The sequence below is a fragment of the Mauremys mutica genome, chromosome 4, assembly GCF_020497125.1.
Source record: "Mauremys mutica isolate MM-2020 ecotype Southern chromosome 4, ASM2049712v1, whole genome shotgun sequence".
In the NCBI taxonomy this organism is placed as follows: Eukaryota; Metazoa; Chordata; order Testudines; family Geoemydidae; genus Mauremys; species Mauremys mutica.
Genome location: NC_059075.1, coordinates 67,504,675 through 67,532,376, shown reverse-complemented (window position 1 = coordinate 67,532,376; position 27,702 = coordinate 67,504,675). Strand labels below are relative to the sequence as shown.

The following is a 27,702-nucleotide window of genomic DNA, read 5'->3' as shown; positions in this document are numbered from 1 at the left end:
TGCAGGGAGGGGTTGTGTCAGAGAGGATGCTGCTGCTGCAGAGCCTGGCTGTGTGCTAAGTCTCTAGTTGGCACAGTGGGGGCAGCTCTACTTCTTGTGGCTGTGTGCGTGCCAGGCAGGGCCATGCCGTCCTACACTGTCACCATGGCCGCTGGAACCCAGTGGTTCACGGGCACCAAGGACTACACCTACTAGAGCCAGAAGGGCGCAGTGGCCATTACCCAGCCCATGTGGGGAAACTGATCTGGATACAACAAGGTCTTAGAATCGCTGCTTGCCTGCCCGAATATTCCTCCGTGCCCCCCCCTAGGGGGCTCTGGCTGGCCAACTCACCTAGTGGGGCACAGGGCCGGCCCTGCATAGCTGTGCTCAGGGAGGGAATAGGGCCAAATAGAAGTGTGTGGGGGGGGGTATACTGCCCCATGCACCCCCAATCTCTGTCCATGGGAGGTGGGGAGGTGCCTCCTCCTGCTCTCCCTACGTGGCACCCCTTCTCATATAAGTCAATGGGAGTTGGGTCTGGTCCAGGTGGTTAGTGATTTTGATTAGGCTAAACCAGGGGTGGGCAAACTTTTTGGCCCAAGGGCCACATCTGAGTGGGGAAATTGCATGCAGGGCTGGGTCAGGGGGTTGGGGTGCGGGAGGGAGTGCGGGGTGTGGGTGTGGTGTGCAGAAAGGGACTCAGGGCAAGGGGTTGGGGCAGAGGGGGGGCTCAGGGCAAGGGGTTGGGGTGCAGAGTGCGGGGGGGGCTCAGGGCAGGGGGTTGGGGTGCAGAGTGCAGGGGGGGGCTCAGGGCAGGAGGTTGGGGTGCAGCAGGGGGCTCAGGGCAGGAGGTGCAGGGAGGAGGAGGAGGGGTTTGGGCTTCGGCCCAGTGCCGCTTATCTGGAGCGGCTCCGGGGTGGCAGCGGCGCACACCAGGGCCAGGGCAGGCTCCTGGAAGCGGCCAATACCGTGTCCCTGCAGCCCATGAGGGAGAGGAGGCAGAGGGCTGCGGTTCCCCATTCCCAGCCAATGGGAGCTGCGAGGGGAGGTGCCTGGAGGCGAGGGCAGCGCACAGAGCCTCTCACCACCACTAGGGGCCACAGGGACATGGTGCCGGCTGCTTCTAGGAGCAGTGTGGGGCCCGTAGCGCCACGGGCGTGGTAATCCCGCGGGCCAGATCCAGCCCGTGGGCTGTAGTTTGCCACCCTGGGCTAAACTGTGTTTTCCTTTCCAGTTTACAAACTGCTGATAATTATCTGTGAGCCTTGCTGTGCTGAAGCATAGGAAAATGTAACTGTGCTTAGCTCAAAATTTCCTTTCTCGTAAGCTGTACACAAGCCAACCTAGGTGAGATAAGGTTTGTGGTTTGGTAGGTAAGGGAATAACACATTGCATATGCACTTCAGGAGGCATAATTAGTCATTCATGCTATGCTCATAAGAATGTATTTGGTTAGAAGGGGACACAATTTTCACCATAGCTGTGTAAATGTTAAACTGGCAGCAGAATTGTATCTCTGAGAGAGTGACTGATGGAATTGAGTTCTACACCCACTGCTGCAACAAGCAGGCTATAGGATCTATGGACCTGGCCAGCTGAGGAAAGGAAACTTTAGGTTAAGCATGTATAAATTTTCCTAATACACATTGTGAAAGAAACATAAGACTTGACCTTGTTGCCTTTCTAGCATCACTTATGGCGTCACTATTGGGCAATAAGAAGATAAACCCACAGGCATTTTATAATCCTGTGACAAGCTGCTAATATTAGCCTTCATCTAGTTATGTGGATTTAAGTGTTCAGTTTGTTCTTTCATCCTGCGTGTAAGTGGATTGTGCTACACTCCTTCATTGTCACAGAAGATTCCTTATCTGTTTGTATTGTGACTGAGTGGCTAATTGTGGAGGTTTATTTCTGTCAGGTTCAAGTACTCTTATTACTTTTTGGTTATGATCGTAAATCCACATTGTAATAGACTCTGCTTTTCACTATTTGTTCTTTGGTATCTAAGGGCATTGGAAAATCCAATCTTTTGGGAGTCATTCTTCTGTTGTGGAAGTCTGTCTGTTTTGCTATCCAGTGTGCTTCTGTGGGTTTCTTGGATTTTTTCTGATGGTCTGTGTTGTAATGTGACTTTGCCACTTCATTGGATGATCTACATTTCATAGTAAAATAAAGAGAAACTGTGTGTTTCGTACTCCTATAAGGAGTAACTAGGTTTTTAATGCTTTATTCCTTCACTAAGTGATAACTCCAAGGCCCACTAACCAGACTGAATACCCAGTTGGGGAAGAAGTTATGAAATTCTCTAATTGCCAGTCATAGCTATAATCTCTCTTCTGTTACATATAAATCATGCTTCATCATGACGGGGCTCCTAAAAATAAGGAAGAATTGCCTCACCCGCTGCTGAGAGGCCACTGTGGGGTGGAACAGGGCCGCTGTAGTAGGTATCCCACCGTAACAGAAAGTGCCATGGGATCTTTAATGACCACACATGGTCTGGGCTTATGTTTTACAGCTCAAGTCATCAGAAACTCTCTACAGCACCATCTTTGATCAGGGTTCAGAACTTGAGCATGTTCCCAGGCTAGCAAAGGCCAAGGAACACCTATATAACACTTGTGTAAAGTCAGGTAGTGTGGTTACCAATCTTTGATCAGCTCCAGAGGAAGCCACATCTAGCCCCTCTTAGCTGGAAGGATGTCTGGCTATGAGTTTGGTGGAAAGAAGTAAATGGAGAAGACAGTAGCTGTCTTGCTGGGGATAGGAGTCTAGGAGGCTCATTTTGTGGTAGCTTTTCTCATCCACGTGATAAAAGGTTTCCTACTCTTTTTTGTCCTGTTTACAACTGTTTAAAGGGCCATTAAAAATGTATTCAAAGAACATTGCAACTTGGACATGAAAGTGGTTAGTTCCCTTCTAAGGAGAGCAGAGTTCTCTTGAGAACATCTACTGATAACATGGGGTTAGCATCAGTTTTCTGTGTCTCATTGATTATTGAGAAGTGGAAATGTGATATAAAGCAAGGAAAGACTTTTTTGTCACTTTTATTTTACAAAGTGAAACCAAACATCTTACTTGTCTTGCATTTAGATTGACAACGAATAAAAATGCCTGTCTGGAGATGGCAATTCTCTCCTGCTGGGCTGATTTCAACGATACTCAAATGCTTGGCTTTCTTACCTTGTGATTCTTCCCTATTCTCTCCCCCCCCCCCCCCCCCGCTGAGAAAAATCTCTCTGAAGAGCCGTGTAAACCTAAATATCTGACCGTGGCCCCTCGCACCAGTAGGCTGTGTTCAAAACCTATTCTTACCCTAATAAGAGAATCTTAAAAGCAAGCTGTGCAAAGGGGATAGGCATAGCTTTCTAAATAGCTTTTACTCACTCAGGACTGTAAATATCCCCTTGGGAAGCTTGAAATTGCGATTACCTAGATTGATTTTATTTCCCTCCATTGCCTGGCACAATGCTGTAAGTGTCTCATCAACATGGAGCTCCGTGCGTTGTTCACACTTCTAGGAACAAGAGTTAAACCATTTTGGAGGGGGATGAGGCAAGAAATACATAGGGATTCTGTTAAGATTTCAGATACATAAAAAAGCCAGTGGAAATGTGTGTGCACCATTTATCTTGTAGAGATGGCTGCCAGCTCCCTCGGTTTTAGGTTGTGTAACACTTTCCATTATAAAGAATTCCTGTGACATTTTTGAGACGGTGTGCAGCAGGCCTTTGAAATTTGACAGGAAGTAAGCCTGAGGGCCAGAGAAGTGCCTTTTCTTTGGCTGATGAAATTCTGTTCAGGTTTGACAGAGAGGAATGACTTTGGAAAATAACCATTTCCCTTCTGTAGTTTGTGTTCGTGGGGAACATGTTGGCAACATGCTACATTGAAGGCGAGCGTTCTCATTTAAGGCTGGACCCCCACACTGCACTAAACCCAGCAGCGGAGAATGTCTCTCTGGAAAGAGAATTCGGACAAACATTCTCCTGACCACTGTATTCCAGATACCGCACATGGTCTCAGTGGCTCATTCGCCTCTCTGGGGCACTACATGGAGAAGGAATTTCTCACACACCCATACCCTCACATCTACATACCTTCTAGGGAAAGGGGAAAAGAGAGACACGCTGGGCTCTCCCCCGACCAAGTCTTCAGCACATAGCCCCAGTGTCCCACCTGGAAACCCACCCCTCTGGAGGCACCACATAGGGAAGAGGGTCCCCTAGATATTCAAGGGAGGAGTGGGGAGAAACTGGGATGGGTTCCCTCAGTCCTGTAGCTCAAGGAGTGCTGTGGTGCTGAGTGGTTGGGATTCAGACCTTGCTCCTTGTGCACGATGAGAATGGTATTACAGTTACATGAAATAGATTTTTTTTTCCTTTTTAAGACCTAATGAGTTGTATACAAAAAAACTCAAAAACATTATTTAGGTTGCAAAATCAAGCACTCAAAAGCTAGGAAATTCCAGAATTTAGATGATGCTAAGTCATTAAATGGAAAGTTTGGCTTATGGCCACATGTTCTTCATTTTCTGGGTACCATCTTGAGACACCCAGTGCCTGGTTTGCAGAGGTACTGAGCACTCAGCTGCCATTAAAGTCATTGGGAGCTGTGCATGTTTGACCCCTGTAGCATTTAAGATTGTGTGGGCTGGAAGAAGGAGCACAGGGTTGGGAGGTGCTTAGCTCTAATTCTGCCTCTGCTACTGAGTCACCACTTGGCCTCAGGCATGTCTCTTTGTGTCTGTTTCCTGGGGTAAAAATGCAGCTGGAAATACTCTTACCTCATAGTGGAGATGAATTATTAATATTTGTGAGGCACTCAGATCCCATGGCAATAAGCGCCCTAGAAAAGTCAATGAGGAAATGACTAATTCTGTAATCATTGTATTGTATGCAATAAACAAGGCAGGGATGGCTGAATGATGGGGATAACAATATTCAACTGCTTCATTCCGTGAGCATCATCCATCTTTTGCACTGAATGAGGCCATGGGTTTCTGGAGGGAGAATAACATGTGATCATGAAATTGAAGACTGTTCATTCTGATTCATACACACAAGGAGGCTGAATTAAGGTTGCTTAGGTAACCTAAATTCTGGTATTTGCAAGCTTTCAACTGCTTGAGTGTAACCTAACATTTTTAAAGTCAAGCTTTTTGTATGTAATTCATATAGCATCACTGGTGTGCATAGCCCTTTACAACAGAGAGCACGCCAAACAAAGAAATGCAACCCTACTCAGTAGGGCTTCTGATCTAAAAGGCATGCATGAATACAGTGCAAAAGAATGGAGACTAGAAGAAAAACTCATAGATGCTTGTGTAGCGAGGGGACCTCTACACTGGAATAAAAAACCCATGGAACAGCTGCAGCTGCCTGGGTCAACTGACTTAGGCTCACAGGGCTCAGGCTCTGAGGCTAAAAATTGCACTGTAGACGCTTGGGCTTGGAGCCCGGACTTTGGGTCTCCTCCCCTCATGGGGTCCCAGAGCTTGGGTTCCAGCCTGAGCCCAAATGTCTACAAAGCAATTTTACAGCCCCTCAGCCCAAGCTGGCTGACCAAGGGCTTTTAGTTCCCATGGAGAGGTACACTTATTGTAGGGATGGACAAACTTTTTGGCCTGAGGGCCACATCTGGGAATAGAAATTGTATGGCAGGCCATGAGTGCTCACAAAATTGGGGTTGGTGTGTGGGAGGGGCAGAGGGCTCTGGGGTGGGGCTGGGGATGAAGAGTTTGGGGGGTAGGAGGGTGCTCTGGGCTGGGATTGAGGGGTTTGGAGAGCAGGAGGGGGATCAGGGGTGTGGGAATGGGTGCAGGCTCCGGCTGGAGGTGTGGGCTCTGGGGTGGGGCTGGGGATAAGGGGTTTGGGGTGCAGGAGGGTGCTCCAGGCTGGGATAGAGGGGTTCGGAGGGTGGGAGGGGGATTAGGGTTGGGGCGTGGGGAGAGACTCAGGGGTGCGGGCTCTGAGCGGCGCTTACCTCAGGTGGCTCCCGGAAGCAGTGGCACGTCCCTTCTCCAGCTTCTACCCGGAGGCGCAGCCAGGCAGCTCTGCACGCTACCCCATCCACAGACACTGCCCCTGCAGCTCCCATTGGAGCACTGAAGGGGGCCATTGGAGCACATAGGAGCCAGAGCGGGGCCATGTGGCTGCTTCCAGGAGCCACGTGGTGCAGCCCCCGACCCTGCGCCACAGCTGGAGTGCCAGAGCAGGGCAAGCCCCAGACCCCGCTCCCCAGCGGGAGCTCCTGGGCCGGCTTACGGGCCAAATGTGGCCCGTGAGCTGTAGTTTGCCCACCCCTGCCTTAGTGGTTAGAGTCCATATGAAAGGTAACGATACCTTACTTCTGTCACCAGGGGTTGTATTGAGCTGCTTGCTTCTCAGCAGTAAGTTCCAATAACAGGTTTCTGGACCGATCAGTTTAAACTTTACTTAAAAAAGGGGAGGGGGGAAATCTTTGTTGGGACACTACTTAGAATGTGACCCACTACAGTCTTAAGTATGCAGACAGACATGATGAAATAGCTCGTTAGGCTAGATGCTTAAATCGCCTCCCCCTGCAAATGAAGCAGGCCCTAAACTCAGCAGAACCACTGTGATGATGCTGTGCAGGGGAGGGGTCAGGCCGCTTGAGGGGACTCCACATAGAAGAGTCTGGTGTGGCTAGGGCAGTGCAGAGCAGTGGCTGTTTAGCTTGTACAAGTGTTGTGCCGTCTGCTCCCAAATTTCGGGGTTGTAGCTATAGCACACGGTGCTACTGGACTGGAGGGAGGATTCCTTCTTCCCATGCTCCCCCCGCCTCCTCCTCAGGTCCTCTGTACAAATGCATCTGGTCCTAAGAGAGATGACCTGCCCTCCCTCATCTCACTGTAGTGTGTAAGCTGTCACTTTCCAAGTTAAGTCAGGATTAACTATTTCATTGGTGATCGTTTTAAGTAATACCATCCAGTTACCCTAGGATCATGGGTGGAACTGTAGCACCATCACTCCTCTGCACGTGTCAGAAGATATGTGTACATCAAAGATTACAAGAGAGGGTGTGAGTAATCCAATGTAGTAAAAAGTAAAGCACTTGAATTTATTCAGGCCCCAAAGTGTTTTTTATTAAATATGAACAAGCTTCCTCACTAGGATTGAGATGTTGATCTGGATTTAAAGGGAGAAGTGGTGGACTCTTTTCTCCTGCATTCGGTGTTTGAATAATGTAAGAATATTCGCTTCAGTTTGATATTTTTTTGCTGTCCAGAATACTGGAGGAGGAACACCTTCAGAATAGGACGGGTTCCTCAGTTGATAAGTGGTGGTAGTGGAGAGCATATCAGAGACTCTGCATGCTGCCAGCAATAGCACTAAGCTGCCAGAGGAGATCCTATTTTCATGCCAGTTTCCTCATTTTCTATTTTTTCCCCTTCCATGGCTATTGATTATACTGGCAGAAATGTAGCGCAACTGTCTTCGGTTTTCCACGAGGCCTTGATATGTATTTGCCTCTTCTAAATAGACAAGTTACCATGTTGTCAGTATGCTGCCCACTATGCACCTCCTTGTGAGGCACAGTGCTTCAACTGCTCGGCCTCAGTTTCCCCCAACAAGGTTTTCAGGGAGCTCTGATGGCTTTCGACAGAGCCTTGTGGCCAGGTTACTACAAAAACAAACACACACACACTTACTCACACTCTCTCTCTTTTTTTAGCAGGGTCCAAAGTCAGTACAAAAACACAAAATAAGAATCTTTCTGCCAGCTGGGCTGAACTCCGAGGCTATTTCATCTATCTGCCCTCCTTTCTCTTAGCTGGGCTCAGCTCTTAGACCCTGCTTTTCCCCTCAAATGGGGCAATTGTTTTATCTGAGGCAAAGGTCCCCAGCCTGGACATTGCTCATGTCAAATTAGATGTCTTCAAGTCACCAGGGCCTGGTGAAATACATCCTAGAATACTCAAGGAGCTGACTGAGGAGATATCTGAGCTATTAGCGACTAGTTTCTAAAACTAATGGAAGACGGGAGAGATTCCAGAGGACTGGAAAAGGGGCAAATATAGTGCCCATCTATAAAAAGGGAAATAAGGACAACCCGTGGAATTACAGACCAGTCAGCGTAACTTCAGTACCCTGAAAGATAATGGAGCAAATAATTAATCAATCAGTTTGAAAACACCAAGAAGATAGTGATAAGTAACAGCATGGATTTGTCAAAAACAAATCTTGTCAAACCAGCCTAATAGTTTTCTTTGACAGGTTAACAAACCTGGTGGAGGAGGAAGTGGTAGATATGGTATGATCTTGATTTTAGTATGGCTTTTGGTGCTGTCTTGCATGCCATTCTCATAAACAAACTAGGAAAATTCAACCTAGATGGAGCTACTATAGGGTGGATGAATAACTGGTGGGAAAACTGTTCCCAGAGAGTATCAGAGGGGTAGCCGTGTTAGTCTGGTTCTGTAGAAGCAGCAAAGAATCCTGTGGCACCTTATAGACTAACAGACGTTTTGCAGCATGAGCTTTCGTGGGTGAATACCCACTTCTTCGGTCTGCTTGCATCCGAAGAAGTGGGTATTCACCCACGAAAGCTCATGCTGCAAAACGTCTGTTAGTCTATAAGGTGCCACAGGATTCTTTGCTGTTCCCAGAGAGTAATCATCAGTGGTTCACGGTCATGCTGGACGGGCATAAAGAGTGGGATCCCGCAGGGATCAGTTCTGGGTCTGGTTCTGTTCAATATCTTAATCAGTGATTTAGATAATGGCATAGAGAGTACACTTGTAAAGTTTGCAGAGGGGTTGCAAGTGTTTTGGAGGATAGGATTAAAATTCAAAATGATCTGGAGAAATGGTCTGAAGTAAATAGGATGAAATTCAGTAAGGACAAATGCAAAGTACTCCACTTAAGAAGGAACAATCAGTTGCACACATACAAAATTGGAAATGACTGCCTAGGAAGGAGTACGGCAGAAAGGGATCTCAGGGTCATAGTGCATCACAAGCTAAATGAGTCAACAGTGTTAATACTATTGCGAAAAAAGCAATCCTCATTCTGGAATGTATTAGCAAGAGTATTGTAAGCAAGATAGAAGTAATTCTCCTGCTCTACCCTGCACTGATTAGGCCTCAACTGGAGTATTGTGTCCAGTTCTCGGCACCACATTTCAGGAAAGATGTGGACAAATTGGAGGAAGTCCAGAGAAGAGCAACGAAAATGAATAAAGGTCTAGAAAACATGACTTATGAGGGACGATTGAAAAAACTGGGTTTGTTTAGTCTGGAGAAGAGAAGACGAGAGAGGACTTGATTAACAGTTGTTGAGGACTTGAAAGGTTTATGAAGAGGAGGGAGAAAAATTGTTCTAGTCAACCTTTGAGGATAGGACAAGCAGCAAGGGCATAAATTGCAGCAAGGGCTCTGGGAGTGACTCCGTGGAAGTGACTTCGTGGGGAGACATAGAATAAGGACTTTATGGGCCTGTCTAGAGAGGTGTCCACACTTGAAGCAATTTACAAGTGGCAATGCTATGGATGTCTCTTAGGGTATGTCTATACTGAAGAGAGAGGAAAAAACCTCATGGCAGTGTCTGCACCCAAATTTCAGTGTAGATGTTCCTGCTTGGACTGGAGCTAAGGCTTTGAAACCCAGCAAGGAGGGAGTGGGTCTCAGAGACCAGGCTCCAGCCCGAATGGGAACATCTACATTTATTTTGCCCTGTAACATGCAGGGCCGCACAGAGGATTCAGGGGGCCTGAGGCAGGGCCGGGTCTTTGGCGGCAGTTCAGCAGCGGGTCCCTCTCGGAGGGAAGGACCTGCCGCCGAAGAATGAAGCACTGCCGCCGATTGCAGCTTTTTTTTTTTTTTCTCTCCTTCTGCTTGCAGTGCTTGTACTCACTGGGCAGCGCTCTGAGGCATCGGCAGCACTTCAGCGGGGGGTCCTTCACTCGCTCCGAGTCTTCCGCTGCACTGAAGGACCCGCCGCCAAAGACCTGGAGCGAGTGAAGGGCCCGTCGCGGAAGTGCCGCCGAAAACCCGGAGCGGCTCGCGGGCCTTGGGGCAAATTGCCCCACTTGACCCCCCCCCCTCTGGGCAGCCCTGGTAACATGAGCTCTCAGAGCCCAAGTTAGTTGACCCATGGGTTTTTCTTTTTTGCTGTGTAGACATGCTCTACTTACCTTGTTTTTTAAGTCTGTTTCTTTGACCCTTCCTCGACTTGGTGGTTAACTTACAGTATTGGAATAAAACCTAGCATTCAGCAACTGCACTAGATTTGGTAGGGGTGAAACCCAGGTAGTGGAGCGTCATTGTTGTATTATGGTGTTTCTTCCCATTTCTAGTAACAAAACACTTCTCAGAAGCTAGCAGGAAGAACTACGAGCATGCGCCATGTTTTCAGTTGATTTTGCAGTACTTGCACAATTGGAGTCTTCCTCTATGCAACATTTTCATGATGGGTTCTCTCCTTTCCCCTTTTCCTCCAGTTTGCCCCCGTCCGCCGGAGCCTGAGAATGGAGGCTACAAATGCCATCCAACTCCTTGCAGTGACCCTCTGACATCTGACAGCGTCATAGAGTATGTATGTGATGAAGGCTACATGCTAAAGGGAGATTACAAATACTTGACGTGCAAGAATGGAGAATGGAATCCAGCCATGGAAATTAGCTGTAGGCTAAGCCAAGGTGAGTAATGCATTACAACAAGTAAGGAAGGTAGCTTGCATTTTAGACTGACCTCTCTATTACTTATTATGTATTATTTTAATATTTGATATCTATATTGCGGTAGTGCCTAAAGAACACAACAAGGTTGGGCCTGTAACGCTAGGTGCTGAACAAACAAAATCAATGGTAATCCCAGCTCACAGTGTAAAAGACACACCACCTCTCCTACATTCTTCCTGTCAAAGTCCAGCCCGTGTTCTTTAACACAGAAACTTGGTCTGTGAAGATGTGCTTCTGGATGCAGATCTCCATCATGGTTTGAGTGGAAGCTCCCATATTAGCCTGCTGAGATAACAGATTCCATCTTGCCTATTAGAGATAAGGGGGCAGTAAGCTGCTCTATCATGTGCACTTTCAGTGCTGTCCCTCTGGCTCCTGGCAAGCTGACAATACGTCACCCACCTTGTATCTCTAATATCGTGGGAACCAACAGGGCTACAACAACACTGCAGACAATACCTTCCTCATCTGAGCAAACTTTGTGCACCTTGATCTGTGTGTGTGGCTTCATCAGTGCTTTCTAACACCCATTTTTGGAGGGGCTGATTTATTTGCTTTTGGAGCTTGCAGTCTGCTGCAGAGCTCCCTGGTGCTGTTTGTTTGGCCTGGCCTGATGGATGTTGCTGATAGATATTTTCTGTTTTCTTTCTTTCCAAATGGAAATTGACAGCTTTTGTTATGTGCCTCTTTCCCAAGCTGGACAGGAATTCCTCTCCCATGACAGGAAAGTAAAGCAGTCTGCAGAAAAATGTTTGTCCTACAGCTGTAATTTTATTGTCCATGGGATTTCTGGTTTTAAAAAACATGCATACCCAATAAAAGCTGGTGTGGGGATGAGTCCTTGTGAGCCCATATACTGGTGGAATGACTCAGCAGCAACAGTTAGTCGCATCTTTTCCTCAGGGATTAGTGTTTATAACAGATTTTGCTTTTTGGTTTAACTTAATCAGAAAGCAAACAGAAAAGCACTCCTTCTTGGAGTTCACCCAAGCTCTGTGGCCACTAGAACCTACTATATTATTCCCAAAGATGCCCTTTCCCTCCTGGCCACTCTTACAGCCCTTACTCTGAGCCTCTGTGCCAGGGGAGGGGAAAGTGGAATTCACCTGTGACCAGGTAGAACCTGAAAGCGCTCTGAGTTCAGTGTGGGATTGTAAGAATTCCTCTGTTCTTTCCTATTCCACTTCCTCTCCTAGTCCATGCAAGAAAACTCTTCACCGTGGCAACTAGCCATGCTTGGACAGCATTCCTGCATGATGGCATTTTACCCACTCCAGGACTGCAAGTAGCAATGTGAATGGCAGTGACCGTGTGGCTTTCCTCTAGTATCACTAGGGATGGGTTAATATCACACATGGCCTGGGTTGACCAGAAACGTAGGGCCTCAAGACATTGGTGAAAGGGTAGTGAAAAAGCCAGTGAGAAATGAGGAAATTGTGTTCAGACCATGGGCTTCAAAGCAAATGATCACATCTTAATCCATCTCTGGGTTTCGCACCGCTTCACAGAAAATGCAGCCATATAGGAATGTGGTGTGAAGTCTTGTCTACACTAAGTACCTATTGCTGCGTGTAATCCTAGGGGGCATAGTGAATTGCAGCAAAATGGAAGTTTAGCTTAACTGGTGTTCAGTTAAATGGGGATGTCCTGTATATGAAGCATGTAAGAGCATTGGTCAGTGGATCTACAAGCATTGTGGGGAGGGTTAGTATAGAAAACTTTAGTCATCATTTAGATGGGCTAGGGCAGTGTTTCCCAAACTTGGGACGCCGCTTGTGCAGGGAAAGCCCCTGGCAGGCCTGGCCAGTTTGTTTACCTGCTTCGTCCGCAGATCTGGCTGATCGCGGCTCCCACTGGCCGCGGTTCGCTGCTCCAGGCCAACAGGAGCTGCTGGAAGCGGCGGTGGCCAGTACATCCCTCAGCCTGTGCCGCTTCCAGCAGCTCCCATTGGACTGGAGCAGCGAACCGCAGCCAGTGGGGGCCACGATCGGCTGGAGCAGCAGGTAAACAAACTGGCCCAGCCTGCCAGGGGCTTTCCCTACACAAACGGCGTCCCAAGTTTGGGAAACACTGGGCTAGGGGATAGAAGCAACATATAGGCAATTACACCATGTAGAGGGGGAGAAGACCTCTTCGGCTGTCTTAGTTCATCTCCCTGCCAGTACAGGATTATTCCCTACTTACATGTTTGTTAGGTTATGTCGACACTAGCACTTACTGTGGGACCGACTTAAGCGCCAGTATAGAGAGCACTATGTTGGCTTCTCCCATCAGCACAGCTCCCGCTGCCCAGCTCCCTTGTCACGTTTTACCTGTGCCAAGCCGTGGGGGTTCCACTACTTTCCTTGGGGCAGACTCTTCCATTGGCTAAGAATTCCTGTTAACTGGGAGCTTTTCCTGCTGTTCAGCCTAAAACACCCTTTGGTTACGCTAAACAATTCTTTTCCTTCCTTATTGTCATCAAGCCTCTTTGTAGCTGTCACTTAGCCAAACTAAATGTATGCGTTTAACTTATTCTCTCCTAAATCCGCCTCCCTCCCTCCCCCCTTCTGTTGCTCTTCCCTGAGACTCCCTCTGTTTTTCAGAGGCCCCTTGTATGTACCTTGTTCACATGATGCCTGTTCTGAGGCATGAACCATTTAATTTCTGTTTCTTTTGGTTTTGTAGATAAAGATTCGCCCCCAACAATCGGGGTGCCCACCCTCTCCATAGTGGCCTCCACAGCAAGTTCAGTAGCTCTGATCCTTCTCTTAGTTGTACTGTTCGTTTTGCTGCAGCCAAAGCTGAAGTCTTTTCATCACAGCAGGTGAGCTCAGTAGGAGAAAAGTTTTAACGGAGGGCAGGGGCTCGGGGATGTAATATTCATTTACATGTGCAGTCCACGAGGGTGTTGAGTTTGTCTCCTCTTTCTGTCATCTTAATCTCAACACTCGTCTTTCCTTTCTCTGTCCTGATCTTCTGTTTTTTTTATTTCCTTTTTTTTCATCCTTTTCTGCTTTTCTTCATCACTCTTTCTTCAAGTCTGTTGCTTTGTTGGGCTGCTGGGTTTCTGTATAATTTCCTCATGTCGTGATGAGCAGGGTCTGGTTTTAATGGCCATAACTTCTCATCCTTTTCCTTTAAATAAATTTACTGCGGGCAAAAGAAGCCATTGGGTTGATGACCCAAGACAAGACAGTATATTCTATTCTCATCTACAGAATAGATTTGCTACTGGCAGTCTTATCACAAGCGTCCGCTGCCCTGCCAATGTACCTCAGCCCTTATCTGAAGAGGGTTTAGTCTCCAGATCTTGTCAGTCTGTGGTCTGTTCACTAAGACTGCCCACAACGGGAATCAGTCAGCACTAATGTGTGCTGCTGTTTTTTTGTGATGTGAACGTAGTTTATTGGAAGCTGGGCCTAACCTCCCAAATTCACTTCCCGTAGGACAGCACACTGAATGGAGTTGAGGAAAGGGCTATCCCCTGCCCTATTTAAACCATGGGCCTCACAAACTCAGGACATAGTGGAACTGTGATTTCACACACACCCCACCCCCATGCACTCATTTCTTTTAGCTGCCCCACTTACGTGTCTCCAGTGATGAGGCACAGGCAGTATTATGGGTGGAAAGAGTTTTGTGGGTGACACAGAGTGTCCATGGGCTTCAGGGAACACAGCATTTGTGCACTGTGAAGCGTGTGCCCAGCACTTGTGAACCACTCCTCTTGGAGATCCCCTGAACTTGGGTACAGCAATGGTATTGGGCGGTGCTCTGCTTCTCATTTTCTGTGGCTACTGTTCTCCCATTCCACCTGATGAGCTATTTGCTATTCTATTTCTGTGCTTCTAAATGTTAAATGTAAGATGTTCTCCAAACCCTATTGGACTGTCCTCTACTTCAGCCTCCTTCCTTTCCCAGTGTTGGATGATTACCAAGGTAAGAGCCTGTGTACTTACGTCTGCCCCTTCCCCTGCCAGTGCCCAGCTCATTCAAGAGATCCCTCAGTTGCTTCTGTGGCTGTGAATTGTGCTGATATGACTAAGTAAAGGTACTGACCAGCCAGAGTAAATTGATTATTCTGGAGCTTCTGATGTATGTGCACATCTCTGATTATCCCTTGCAAGGGGTGGCGGGGAGGAAATAAAAAAAGTACAGGACGTTTGCCCTCCTGACCTGGGAAAAGACAGCTATGCATGGAGGTGGGGAGGGTCCCACATTTCAACTTCTCTGTTGCCAGAGGTGTGTACTATGCTATGCTGCCCTTCTTCCAGGTGGGTACAGATTTGTCTTCTGAACCAGTTACTGCTGCTCCTTAAAATGGCTGGTGGGGTGGCTGTTGAGCAGCCGGGCATTGTCTCAGTTGAGGGCAGAGTTCTGGAGCATGCCCATCTCTTCTGCAGTGCCAGCCACTGTAACAAGAGAACTAGTGTGTGGTCACTTGCCTGGCAGTACAAGGAGGTGATTGCTTTCAATGGGATGTTGGTAAAATTCAGTACTTCTCCCCCTGAACAGGTCACTGTTGAGTGGTGGGATTGGGATAAGGAAAGGTTACTTCATGGCTCAGTGCAGGGCTCACAGACACACACAGCTATTGGTCTGTGTATATGCTCTAAATTAGCTTTTTCCTCTTTCAAGACGTGATCAAGGTGTATCTGGGGATCAGGTCTCCATGATGGTGGATGGTGTCCAGGTGGCCTTGCCGTCCTATGAAGAAGCAGTCTATGGCAGTGCAGGGAACTGCATTCCGCCCTCGGATTCACGGGTACAGATTGTGCTGTCAGAGGGAGCTGGGCAGAGTGGAACAAGTGAGATGCAGCAGCAGGACCAAGGGGCTCGGGACTGCTTTGTTGGAGAGGACGAGGCCCCAGGACGCTCTGGACTGTGTGAAGCCAGTGGTTCTCAACACTCTGAAACTGTTCTTGTACACCAGGCCACCACCTCTTCTTGGGTAGCTGGCATGGCAAGCAGTAGACCTGTGCACAAAGATGCTCAAGACTCAGAAAGCAGTGACATACAAAGCCTTTTATCACTTACTTCCTCGGAGGAATACACAGACGGTACGTGATATGAACAGGGAAAACTGAATGAGACACTAATGTGAATATGCATAGTCGCTGCCGTGCAGCTAGCTAGGATGAGAATTACAAGGGCCATTGATTCTTGTGCTTCAGGGCACAAGTTGGTCACCAGCTGAGTGTCAAAGAAATTTCCCTGCCTCCACTGTACAGTGTTACATAATTAGGTGTATTCCGGGGGCTCTACGTCTTCCTCCAAATCAGCCAGCATCAAAGGCAAGATGCCAGACTAGAAGGACCACGGGTCCGTTCTGCTCTGGTGCTTCCTCTGGTCTTTATCAAGTCATTTGCAAAGAACGTTCTCCCCCCAGCCCCCATCAGTGCCAATGAAAACGCAGGGCAGTCCTATTTAGGGGCAACCGCTTGTTGGAGGGGGGGCACTCTTTTTTGAAAATGAGCACTTCACCCTTCTGAGGCTCCTCCATTTGGGGCATGGTAACTAACAAGGCAAGGGACTGGCTAGCATAGTGCTTAAAGCACTACAGACCCAGAGCACAAGTCTAGTTTGAAATCCCAAGAGGAATGAGTTGTGATGGTCTTGTGCTTCAGTCTCGTAGTGGACAGGAGTCCGCATAACACGGACCAGCCCTCTGAGTTCTCTGGACTCTGCGGAAGGAAAGGCCTTACAAGGATGGAGCTAATGTGGAGACTCAACAGAGCTTTGCTTCTGTAGAGGTTAGGCCCGCTAGGTCAAGAAGCGTAGATGGTTTGTAGAACTTTATTTTCCAATGCTGCAAGCCCTATAACCATCAGTAACATGACTTGGAAACCTACTTAACAATAAAACCCCAAAGGTTATTTCCCCTAGAGGAAGGGAAATACCAAAATTCCCAAATATGGAGGAAAACCTCAAATGTGGGTAGCAGAGTTGAGGGATAGTGTTGCCAAAAGCTGATCCAGTGGGCCATTCAGACTCTGCAGAAATAGGCAGACGGTCCATGTGTTCTGCAGTGTCTAGCGCTGCTTTTAAATTACTATTTAAGGCCCCTCTTTTAACGGGGCAGATTGCTATAAGCCAGAAGCTGGGAATGGGCGATGGGATGGATCACTTGATAATTGCCTGTTCTGTTCATTCCTTCTGAAGCACCTGGCACCAGCCACTGTCGGAAGACAGGATACTGGGCTAGATGGACCTTTGGTCTGACCCACTATGGCTGTTCTTATGTTATAAGGAAGACTAACCAAAAGGTTAGCTTACTGTGTCAAGATCATGCTGGAGCTACCTAACTCCCACCTACATGGGAGCTTGCACTGGTTGTAGTTAAAGGTTAACTTGCCACAGGCCTATTTGCAGTTGTCTGCTGCTGCTAGAAGGAGTGGGGAGAAGTGATGCCTGGTGTTGGAGGGGGAACACTGCACTACTGTTGTAAGAGGTTGTGTCTGTCTGTATGGGGATGTGGGAGGGGCTATAACATACCTCATCTGTGCACTTTGCTGCCACCCGTTCGAAGCTCCGTGGAATGACCCATGTAAAGTCTGACCTCTTTTTTTTTCTTTTTCCCCTCCCAGATATTCCATTGTTGAAGGAAGCATGAGGCCTGCTGCACTTGTTTAGCCTTCTCCCTCTTGGTTCCCCTCTTCTTCCTTGGGATGCAAGCATTCTGTGCAGCCTTCCCCACCTTCGTGAGCTGGGCCCTGGTTACTTCCAAGCAGAGACCCTTCAGCTGAAGATCCAAAGGATTTTGCCAGGTTGTCTCCTCGATGCGCCATTCGGGTTGGTGCAGTGTCGGCCTTCCCATTCCATCTGCATTAGGGGCTTGAATAATGTAATGGATTTGAGCTCCTCCCTCTTCTTCCCTCCCTGTGCCAGATGTTTGACTGCAGCCTTTGGAGAGCTGCTATTTACTTGTGCCTTTCTCCTTCTCACACCGGCTTGTCGCAGCTTCTCACGGGCCTCGCTAGCTCTTCAGCAGCCCAGAGAGCAGGGACCAAGAACTGCTTGCTCATTGGGTGCAGACATAGTTTATATAAAGACCTTTCTTCCAGTATCCTCTTGATGACTAGGGCAGGACAGAACTCTCCAAGAGGGCTGAACCTGGGCTTGGGAGAAGTCCCAATATGGGTAATTTACACTATCCAGCAGTGCTCATAGTTTTTAAAATAAAGTGGTATGTTCTGTAACTTAGATGCATATTAACAATTAGGCATCACTGACTATTGTAAAGGCAGAGAAGTCTGACATCTTTTACAAGATTTTTTTCTTCCTCCCTTTCATGCCTTCTTTGTTATCCCCATATCTTCCCCACAAAATACCACATTCACCCTTGATGTAGCAGAGTAACAGTCTCTCTGCAAGATTCCATTCCAAAAAATTCCACCGTCTCCTTCTTTCATCAACCTCACAATCCACTCGGTTTTTGTTTCCTGAAGTCTAGGGCTGTGTCTACTCTGAGAAATGTCACCAGTTCCTTCCAGTGCTAGTCTAGCACAGGGGCAGTGCCTGGTGCTAAACTCGAGGAGAATTTCTGCAAAAAGCTAGTTGTAGAGAAGACCTAGAAGCAAAAAAACCGTACAGTACAACCCTGATTATCTGATCTCCAGTTAACCAAGCCTGTGTTAACTGCAGGTTAGTCCTGTTCTGCTGACACGCTGTGCCATGATCGTGGTCCACTTTATCCAAAGGCCTGTTCTTTTGCAGGTGTCGGGTGTCTGACACTTTTTTAAAATATCGGTTGTCCTGCATAACTGCTTGGGTTTGCCTGCCACCAACTTTTAACTTGACATGACAGTAAAAATGGAAGAGTCATTTAGAAACATTGTCCCCTACTCCCTCAATTTTCCAGGAAACGTTACAGCTTTTTAATGTGTTCCCTGGAGTCATTGGCCCTTTTTTATATTTACAGTTTTGTCCGCAGAAATATTAACATTGGTTTGTGGTTAACATCCCCGATTACCTGGCAGGAGATACCATAACACAGGGTACTCAAATACAGCATTACACTTTCTGAATAGTTGCAGCATGTCTTCATAACCTTAAATGGAAAGAGTTGTGCTGCTGTTTTATCCTAATGGGACCTCTTTGTGCATTTGGAGCTGCTCCCACATGTCGGCCTCTTCTTCATGGGGAAGGGGAACAGTATGTTTGCTAAAACCCCTTCTGAAGAGTGGAGTTGACAGTTTGGTTGCATGGCCATTATGGAGACAGCAGAGCAGTTTTTAAACAGTTACCTGGAGCAGGACCCTCCGCAGTCCAGAACATGAGTTTTAATGACTCTCTTGACAGAGCTGTCTTAAAATAAGCCTAGAAATACATTCCTTGTCCCTGGTGTATGTAGGGCCTGGTGTGACACACTGGAGGTTGTTACATGTGTCGTTTCCCGCATGAATGATCCTGCACAAGGGACAACTGTGTCCCATGGCCAAATGCATGTTTGGGGCCTGGTGGTGGATTTAAAGGAGTTAAGCAGGGAGGACAAGAGAACAGGTTCCCGGGAGTTGGTTCCAGCAGCAGTGCTTGACCCCTTAAAAAAAGTCTCTGCAGCTCATTAGTTGAACTAAGGCAAAAGGGGCTGGGGATGGAGGTGTGCGTGCTCACCCCAGTACCCTAGTCAGGTGATCAACCAGCAGTTGTCCCCAAAGGGAAGCTGGTAAATATGTATTTGAAATGGAGGGAACAATGAGATATGGCTTTACTCAGCTAGTTGTGACTTCTGGCTGAATACCTCATCCCCCCCTTCCTCTCCCCTTTATAATTGTACTCCCTGCTCAGAGCAATGATTATATTAGAATACTTAATGTTATATAACACTTTAAAATGGATTATTGCTGCAGTAACTGAGGTTAGGCTCCAGCTGCAGTGGGCAGGGATTGGCTGCAGTGTATAGCCAGCAACCTGCCTCCCCTGCTCATTAAATTCCCTGATGCATTTGCCTGTTAATTCCCAGGACAGCTGTAACAGTGGGTGTGTATATGGGGAACAGCTCTATTTTCCCCCATCCCGTGTATCTTGTAAATTAAGTTGCAAGAATTGTTTTAAAGAGACACTGTCAAGTTAAAAACAGTACATTTTAAACAAACTTCTTTACCTATTACAACACCCTAGGTTACTGCAAGAATTTGAGAAATCCAGCTTTCACTATCCTTGGTGGTTTTGTTTCTGTCTCAGTTTGGACAATTAAAAAAAAACAAACTTGTTTCATTTCCAGCTTAATGGTGCTGCAGTATTTGGCTTTCAGACAGTGCAGGCATACGTGTATTAGTTTGTAAACTGTTTCCATTGGAATTTAAAAAAACATCAGCATGGAAATATTTCTACTGTTAGTTTTAAAATTGTTCTTCTACAAAATCCCATGTTTGAAATAAGTGTCCCTATAACCTGGTCTTCACTTCTTATCAAAGTGAAAAAATAGAATGAATTGCTCTCTAATTAGCTTAAGGTTCCCTGGTAACCAGAGCTGACATGCAGCAGCCTGGGTGCAAAGGCCAGGTGCCACACTTGTCAGCTGACAGAAGAGCATTCTCTTAATGAAGCTGGAATTTGATCCCAGGGCCTGACCTTGCTTTGAATGCTGAAACGGACAGTCATGCACCTAACAAAGCGCATAGTGGCTGTGTCCACTAACCCCCCACTCACAATAGTGTGGTTACCCACCAGTCTGAGAGAAAAAATCAACTGGAGAAAAACAGAAGAAGGGGACCTTAATTTTGTTTTATAGTCCCTCAGAGTTTCTTTCCCGGGAGGGAGGGGTGTGGGGCGAGGGAAAAGATGTGGCTGTAATCAGCAGAAATAGACAGACAATGTCTCTTTTGATTTTAAGAGGATAAAACAGCAGCTACTGATACTGGAGCATGGCTTTTTGTGGGAGGATCTAACTGTACCCTGCTGGCTGGTAATCTCTGATGCCCCTAGATGCCTTGGCGGTTGCAGAAAACCAACGTGCCACTTTCTTCTGTAGAAACATCCATGCAGACTAGAGACATTAGATCCGATGCAAGCCGGAACAAGCAGAAACAGCTTTTGGGTTCTTGTGTTTCACCTTCCCAAGCATTCCACTTTAGAGTTTACTTTCATATAAAATGAGATCGAATGAGGAGGGGAAAAACCTGTTCTAAAAGTCCAGCAGATAAGTTTTCAAAGAAAAAACAACCCTTTTTCTTTACTGAGCAACATATGGACCATTACCTTCGTACCTTTAAAGTCTTAGGGAAACTTGAAGGGGCAGGAATCAATTTCTGGGAAGGGAAGAGAGATAGAAAGATAAGTAAGATGCTGCAGACTCAGAACTCCCATTTTAGTCAATGGAAGCAAGAACTTCAGAACCCTTGCTTATGAGCTCTCCCATAACTTGATAGCATTAAGTTGGAGTGAAGAATACATTTCTTGCTGGAATCATAGACCAGAGTAGTCAAAAGGAGGCTGTCCCCCTATAGCCTTCCCAGCATGATGCAGTTTTGTGTTGTCTTACACATGCTGTACCCTGAAATGCTTAACAAGAACATTCAAATGATTTAATTATACATGAAAATTAAAAATAACTATCACTTATTAAAATAAAAGTGTAAGGAGGTACAAAACATAAAGGGACCCTTTCAGGATAAATTTACAAAACACTGTGTGCAAAAGAAATTCTTCCATGATTTCCTTTCTATTCCAATTGAAAAGTGTTTTTTGGTTTTTTTTCAAACAAGGATATTCATCTGCTGTGTTTGCAATCCAAGTATTACAGTACCAGGCTAGTATAGGAGATCTAAAAAGTGAAACTGACTACCAATGAAAGTGAACTGGGTTGGTCTCTTCTCAGTGCCCAAATTATGAAGTGCAGCGTGAATTAAAAGCAAACTTTAATCATGTCAGTGTTGGGATAATATAAAGGGATTAGTAACACGTAAGGGAACTTTGGTGGTTTGTGGGGGGTTTTTTGGTTTTTTTTTGTTTTTTTTTTAATAAATAAGGGCCTCACTCCACTGCAGGTGGAAGGAGCAGGGTTCTGCAATGTTCTTCTCCTTTGTAGGACTGCTGCACAATTAGAGCTCTGTGGCTCTGAGATGGAGCAGAGCCAGAGGATTCCCAGCCTTTTAAACCAACAGCAAACTTGCAACATAAAATTACACTCTGTGAGCATCATCTTAGTTCACTTCCAAGGGGAAGTATCTCTCTCTCAGGATTTCCCCATTTAACAATTTGACAACTTAGCAGGATTTTTATGCCTCTGGAGGTGTGACTTGCCCTCACAGCACATGGAGTAATTTGGGAGAGTGAGAAATATTGACATTATTCCAGAAGGAAGTACAAGACTCCCCCAAGTGTGGAGAATTTGGGTTGATTTGAATTGGGATTCAGTGAGCGCAGCAAGTTCTGCTGTAGGACATAAGCTGGGCTGGGAGATCATTGCTGTGAGTACAGAAGACAGAGCACCTAGAAAACTTGAGGTGAGTGAGTAGGAGCTGTTAAAAGCTCCGGCAAGCCCTGTAGGTGGCTCAAACTATTGGGTGTAAATGCATATAATGGTGAGCCCATAAGGAAGGGTTCACTGTGCCTAGATGATCAGATACTAAAAACCAACGACTCCGCCATGTAAAAATGTGGAGACGCAGCAAGATAGAAATGTTCAGATTTCCTTGCTGATCTGTTTACAACAGGTCATGTTAAACTAATTTTTCAAATTAGTTCTTATTTTTGGACAGCAATTGTTTTATTAATATTCTTCACTTCACACAGCATGGACAGCAGAACTAGTATAATCTGTTTCACTTCCTGGTTCTCAGAAACTAGCACAGTAAATTTCATCCTGCAAAGAAGGAACTGCCAATTAAATTTGATAAAAACATTTGTTCACAGAAACTTGTAGTTAAGAAACTTCAGTTCTCTCTGTAAAAGGCCTTGGAAGCATAGAGAGGCTGCCTAAGGCTGGCTTCATTTGAGGGAGTGTTTTTATATTGGAAATGAATCTTCTGCCAACATTTCAAACCTTGTGAAAAAAACAAAACAAACCCCAAGAATGATTGTCCTGCTCTCATCCATCCCAGGACAAAGCATGCAAGTCTCCCAGACCTCTCTTCAGAGAGCTCTGTCCTACATACTGCTTCTAACTTGGCCTTCTGGATAACTTTAAGAGGTTACATGTGGTTGCACCAGAGTGGATGTGTCTGAATTAAATTGATGCACTTCTATTTGAACATACGCTTTTTGCTTCTGTCCAAGGGTGAGCCAAGGAGAGGGGCAATCTAATTCTGCTGAAAAGTAATGCTTTATTTTTTATTCTCAATTTTACATAAGAGTTCAAACCAAACACAAAGCTGAACTGTCTGTGGAGCAGACACTGTGTGATGCAGTGGGCACACTGCAGGTAGTTACAGATAGGGAAGTTTGGTTGCCTTCAATGCATTAATTTGTTTTCTGGTTTTTATCTGAGTTACACCACTATGGAATTGTTTGCAGAATGGTACTCCTAGATGTGGGATTTTAAAACAAATGAAACGTAATTGATGCTGTGCAGGATGTCACTCAATCAGTTTTATTTTTGCTTTATTTTATATATATTTTCTGGTCTCCTGTACATTGCAGTGGGTGTGAAGATAGTGTTTTAATATTTGTACAAAGTTTAATTTAATTTTAATTGTTCTATGTATATAACTGCATTTCTAAATTAAAAAAGTTCTTTTGAAGTGAATGGCTACCCTCTTGCATGTGCTTTTTTTTAAAAATGCTATCCTTTGGCCTCATGCTGTTGGGCTGGAGTGGAGAGACCAACCAGCAGGTTATTTGATAATACTCTACGCTTCTTTAGCACCTTCCATCTGGGGATGTCAAAGCTTGTTGCAGACAACGAATGAGGCCTCACCACACCTGGGAGCTAAGGGGGTACTGTCTCCATATTACGTATGAGCAGACTGCACAGTCACCTTTTCCATGCATACAAATAGTAGGGCTCAGTCTTTCCCCTACGTAATACATAAGAGGTGGAAGGTGAATGGGCAAAGTGACTCTGGAAAGGTGGTGGGTGAAGGACTAGGAGGAAGGAAAATTCCAAGACGAGTGAGGTGTTCATTGAATGTGGTTGGGTGGACCTGCCAGTGAAACAACTGTTGGTATTGAGTGCACTTGGTTTGGGGGAGAGATAATGAAGACTACTGAGCTTGCCTGGTATAAATTAGCTTTAGCCTAAGAACAGGTTGAGATATCTTGATCCCAGCACCAGATTCTCTTAATCTCCTGACAAATTGGAGGGGGCCTAGATTTCCTGAGACAAACTCTGGGGCCATTTTCTGGCGCAGTTCTTGTATATACCCATCTCTATTTGTTTTCCACATATGCCATGTGTAGAGCTCTGACCCTGCATGAGGATGCCCCGCTCTAGTCCCAGCTGATTTACTAACTTGCTGCATGATCTTGAACAGTGGATCTCAAACTTTTTTTTACCAGTGACCCCTTTCACACAGCAAGCCATTGAGTGCAGCCCCCTCCCAATAAATTAAACACACTTTTTAATATATTTAACACCATTATAAATGCTGGAGGCAAAGCGGGGTTTGAGGTGGAGGCTGACAGCTCGCAACCCCCTATGTAATGTAAGTGAGGTATCCCGACCCCCAGTATGAGAACCCCGATCTTGAACAAGGCACTTTGCTTCCCTCTACTATTAATTGCTGTAGCATCATACGTGTTCATGCAATTTACAACTCTGCAGGAACACTGAGCTAGAAGCCTAGTGAGCTTCTGTGTCCTAAATTAGCAGATCAGAACCCATTAAAAACTGTGGCACAAGAGCAGGCAGCAGTGACAAACCAGCAATGGAGGGAAGACACTTGGTGTGATTGGCTGCCTTTTCCAAGATACAGAGGGCAACACGAAAGGCCCTAATCCACGAATGGGGAAAAGGGAAGATGGGCAGAGCGCTGTGCATGAAGTAGGACTGGAAGAAAGTCAGGTGAGATGTAAGCAGGTTGTAGCGGGTCAGAGTTTGGGGGATGAGGTGGTACTTGCACATGGCGTAAGGAGACAGGAAATACTTGAGGGTGGTGGGGTGTTTCGAGTGGCAGCACAGTGGTTATTTTAAAGTTGTTTCTCAGTGCCAAGCACGGTAGCTAGACCCTCTAGGCACTACTGCAGTGCAAAGAGCAGTAATTGCTGCAAGGTTTCGATAGACTGGAGTGGGAAGAGTTGAGAGGAGGGGGTTACAATAAACAAGAAGAGAGACAAAGGGGGTTAGCAGTTGGGATGAAGGAAAGGGAGAATGTTAGCACCGATGTAGGAAGTTGGAGGATTTGGAAGGGAAGGATAAAGAAGAGCTGAAGGAACAACAAGGTTCCCTCAGGGTCAGGGAAAGTCTAAGGGTCATGGACAATGGTGGGTTTGGTAGTGAGAAGCAGGAGGGATGAGAGACTTTCTGGAGGAAAGGTAAGCTCATCTGCTGAGATCCTGAATTGGAGATAGGGACAACAGGAGGAGGTATTGGAGAGGCATTCCGAAATGCAGGCAGAATACTAGGGGATATGTAGATCTGAGTCCCAGAGTAAGGACTGGGGGTGTGACACCCTGTCTTAGGGCATGTTGCCTCTTTAAGACAGGTTGCAGGACCAGCTCTGCCCCGTTCCGGATAGAAATTAAGAACAGATGGATTCTGGGACTTGTGGCCCAGAAGGACCATGAGAGTTGGAGACTGTCCAGGAATGCTGGGAAGGGAACCAGCTGTATATAAGCTCTCTGCCTGCAGTCCAGGGCATTTGGGGAAGGAATGGTCTCTCTCCATCTTGACCTGCGCTGAGAGACAGCTAGAGAATGGAAGGCTGGAAAAGGAGTCCTTTTGAAACTGTTGGCGTGGGGAGCCCCTGAACAGGGTGATTTGAACACTGGTGCAGGCAATTGTTTCCTTCTTCAGGGCCACAACTTCAGCACAGAGGGAAGAGAAGCTCTTCTCCACTCCCCTGGACTGAGAAACCAAAAGCCTATGAACCCTCCAGAGACTGGGGTTTTGTGGGCTCCTCTTCCACATGTTTGTCCTTGAAATTTTGTTACCCAAGAGAGGGAGGAGTTTCTGGTTCAGCTGAAGGGGCTACCAGCAAGGGGAAATTGAGGCAGTGAGCACAGTCTCATGGTAATCCAGGTAAGACTCCCTCACAGGTGCTTGCCTGAACTTCCCGGAAACCTCCAAAATGAGTCAGCCACCCCAGACCAAAAATGAGACTTAAAGCCATACTGGATACATACCCAAGCTGAACTTTGCTGGGCAGCTGTCTGTCTGGCCAGTGGAGTCTCTGTTGGCCAGGGTAAGGTTTGGGATTTCTCAATCCTGCAAATATTAATCATGTTTCCAGGAATCACGATCCTTGCCTCAGTAACCTATATTATGGGAGTCTGGGATCTTGCATCCTTTGATCTATGCTAAAATACAAGACAGACGTGAGGAGGGGGAAGACATTCAGAAACCACGAAGAAATGGAGACCATCAAAAGTTTTGGCTTTGTGACATTCCCCAGGGTACAATCTGGACTGTTGAACAGCTGTATCTCCTTAACTCTCTAGCCTGGGGTGCCTTTTATGCTGCTTTGCTGTCAGAACAGCCACTCTTGGCCTGCTCACGCAGCCTTCAGTGTGCAAATTCACTCCTAGGGTATGGCTACACTGGCGATTTGCAGCGCTGGAAAGCCTCCACCAGCGCTGCAATTAGTAAGTGGCCACACCTGCAGGGCACTTCCAGCGCTGCAACTCCCTGGCTGCAGCGCTGGCCGTACACCTCACTCAGCATGGGGAATAAGGATTCCAGCGCTGGTGCTGCAGCGCTGGTCATCAAGTGTGACCACACACCAGCGCTGTGATTGGCCTCCAGGGTATAAGGTGTATCCCAGAATGCTTTTATAAATTACTCTCTTTGTTTTGTTATGCAGCCTCTCTTTGTTTTGTTATGAACGAGCTCCGGAGCTCCGATTGGAGCTCCGTTGCTTATCTAAAAAACAAATAGAGCTCCTGTTTGCTGTGATCATCTGTACCTGGCTGTAAACAATCAAATGAGAGGCAGGGAGGGAGTGAAACAGCGGGGAGTCGTGTTGGCTGCAGGCTGTTTGCAATTAAGAGTTAAGACTAAGGGGTCGGAAACATGTTCTGATTTTTCAATGCAGGAAGCTAAACACACAGTGTTGGCTCCAAAAATCCCCTCTCTCTCTCCCCCCGCTCCCTGTCACACTAGACCCCACTCCACCCCCCTCTTTTGAAAAGCACGTTGCGGCCACTTGAATGCTGGGATAGCTGTCCATAATGCATCACTCCCAACAGCGCTGCAAATACTGCAAATGTGGCCACACTGCAGCGCTGGTAGCTGTGAGTGTGGCCACACACCAGCGCTGGCCCTGCACAGCTGGATGACCAGCGCTGCAAACTACCAGCGCTGCAAACCGTAAGTGTAGCCATACCCCTAGATAAATACTTGAGCACTCTGACCAGTCACTCATGAATTACATACAGGCTGACACCTGCAAAGTCCCAGTCTTGTCCCCCCAAAATATGCATCTTGTACTGCTCAGTTCTGAACAGTACAAGCTCATACAGTCCATTTCATCAAAGGAAAATGATAATGCACTGACTTTGTGATCCCAAAAGGAGTTTCCCCCACACACTAATCCAAACACACTGGTTAAAATAAAACAATAATATAAATGTATTCACTACAGCGAGAGAGTTTTTAAGTGATGATGCATAAAACTCAGGATTGGTTACAAAAGAAAATAAGAGTCAAATGCAAGCTACTACTTAACTTAACAAGCTACCTGAACTTAAAAGCAAAAGGTTTTGTCTCAGCACATGCTGTTGTAAATTTCACAACTTGGGTCTCCTGTCAGCCTGGGACCCCTCCCCGTTACTTGAGCCATTCAGGTATTCATTGATATCATGAGCAGGAGATGGGAGGAGGAAAGAGGCATGAAGTCAAATGTTTTCCTCCTCTGTTTATAATTCAATTTCTTGTGCTAGAAACATCCTTGCTGAGTCATGGTGACACACGGTCCATTGTGGAGGCGAGGT

At 46.6% G+C, this 27,702-nt stretch overlaps 1 protein-coding gene across 1 annotated transcript in view; it reads left to right on the top strand.

Annotated features, from left to right (window-relative positions):
- Positions 1 to 22,845, top strand: part of SUSD6 (sushi domain containing 6) — a 113,208-nt gene extending 90,363 nt beyond the window's left edge. The window contains exons 3-6 of the mRNA XM_045016089.1: positions 10,450 to 10,647; positions 13,357 to 13,495; positions 15,310 to 15,731; positions 17,259 to 22,845. Of these exons, the coding sequence (XP_044872024.1) occupies positions 10,450 to 10,647; positions 13,357 to 13,495; positions 15,310 to 15,731; positions 17,259 to 17,284 (785 nt within the window). The 3' untranslated portion in view covers positions 17,285 to 22,845. The remainder of the gene's footprint in view (positions 1 to 10,449; positions 10,648 to 13,356; positions 13,496 to 15,309; positions 15,732 to 17,258) is intronic.
- The last annotated feature ends 4,857 nt before the right edge of the window (positions 22,846 to 27,702 follow it).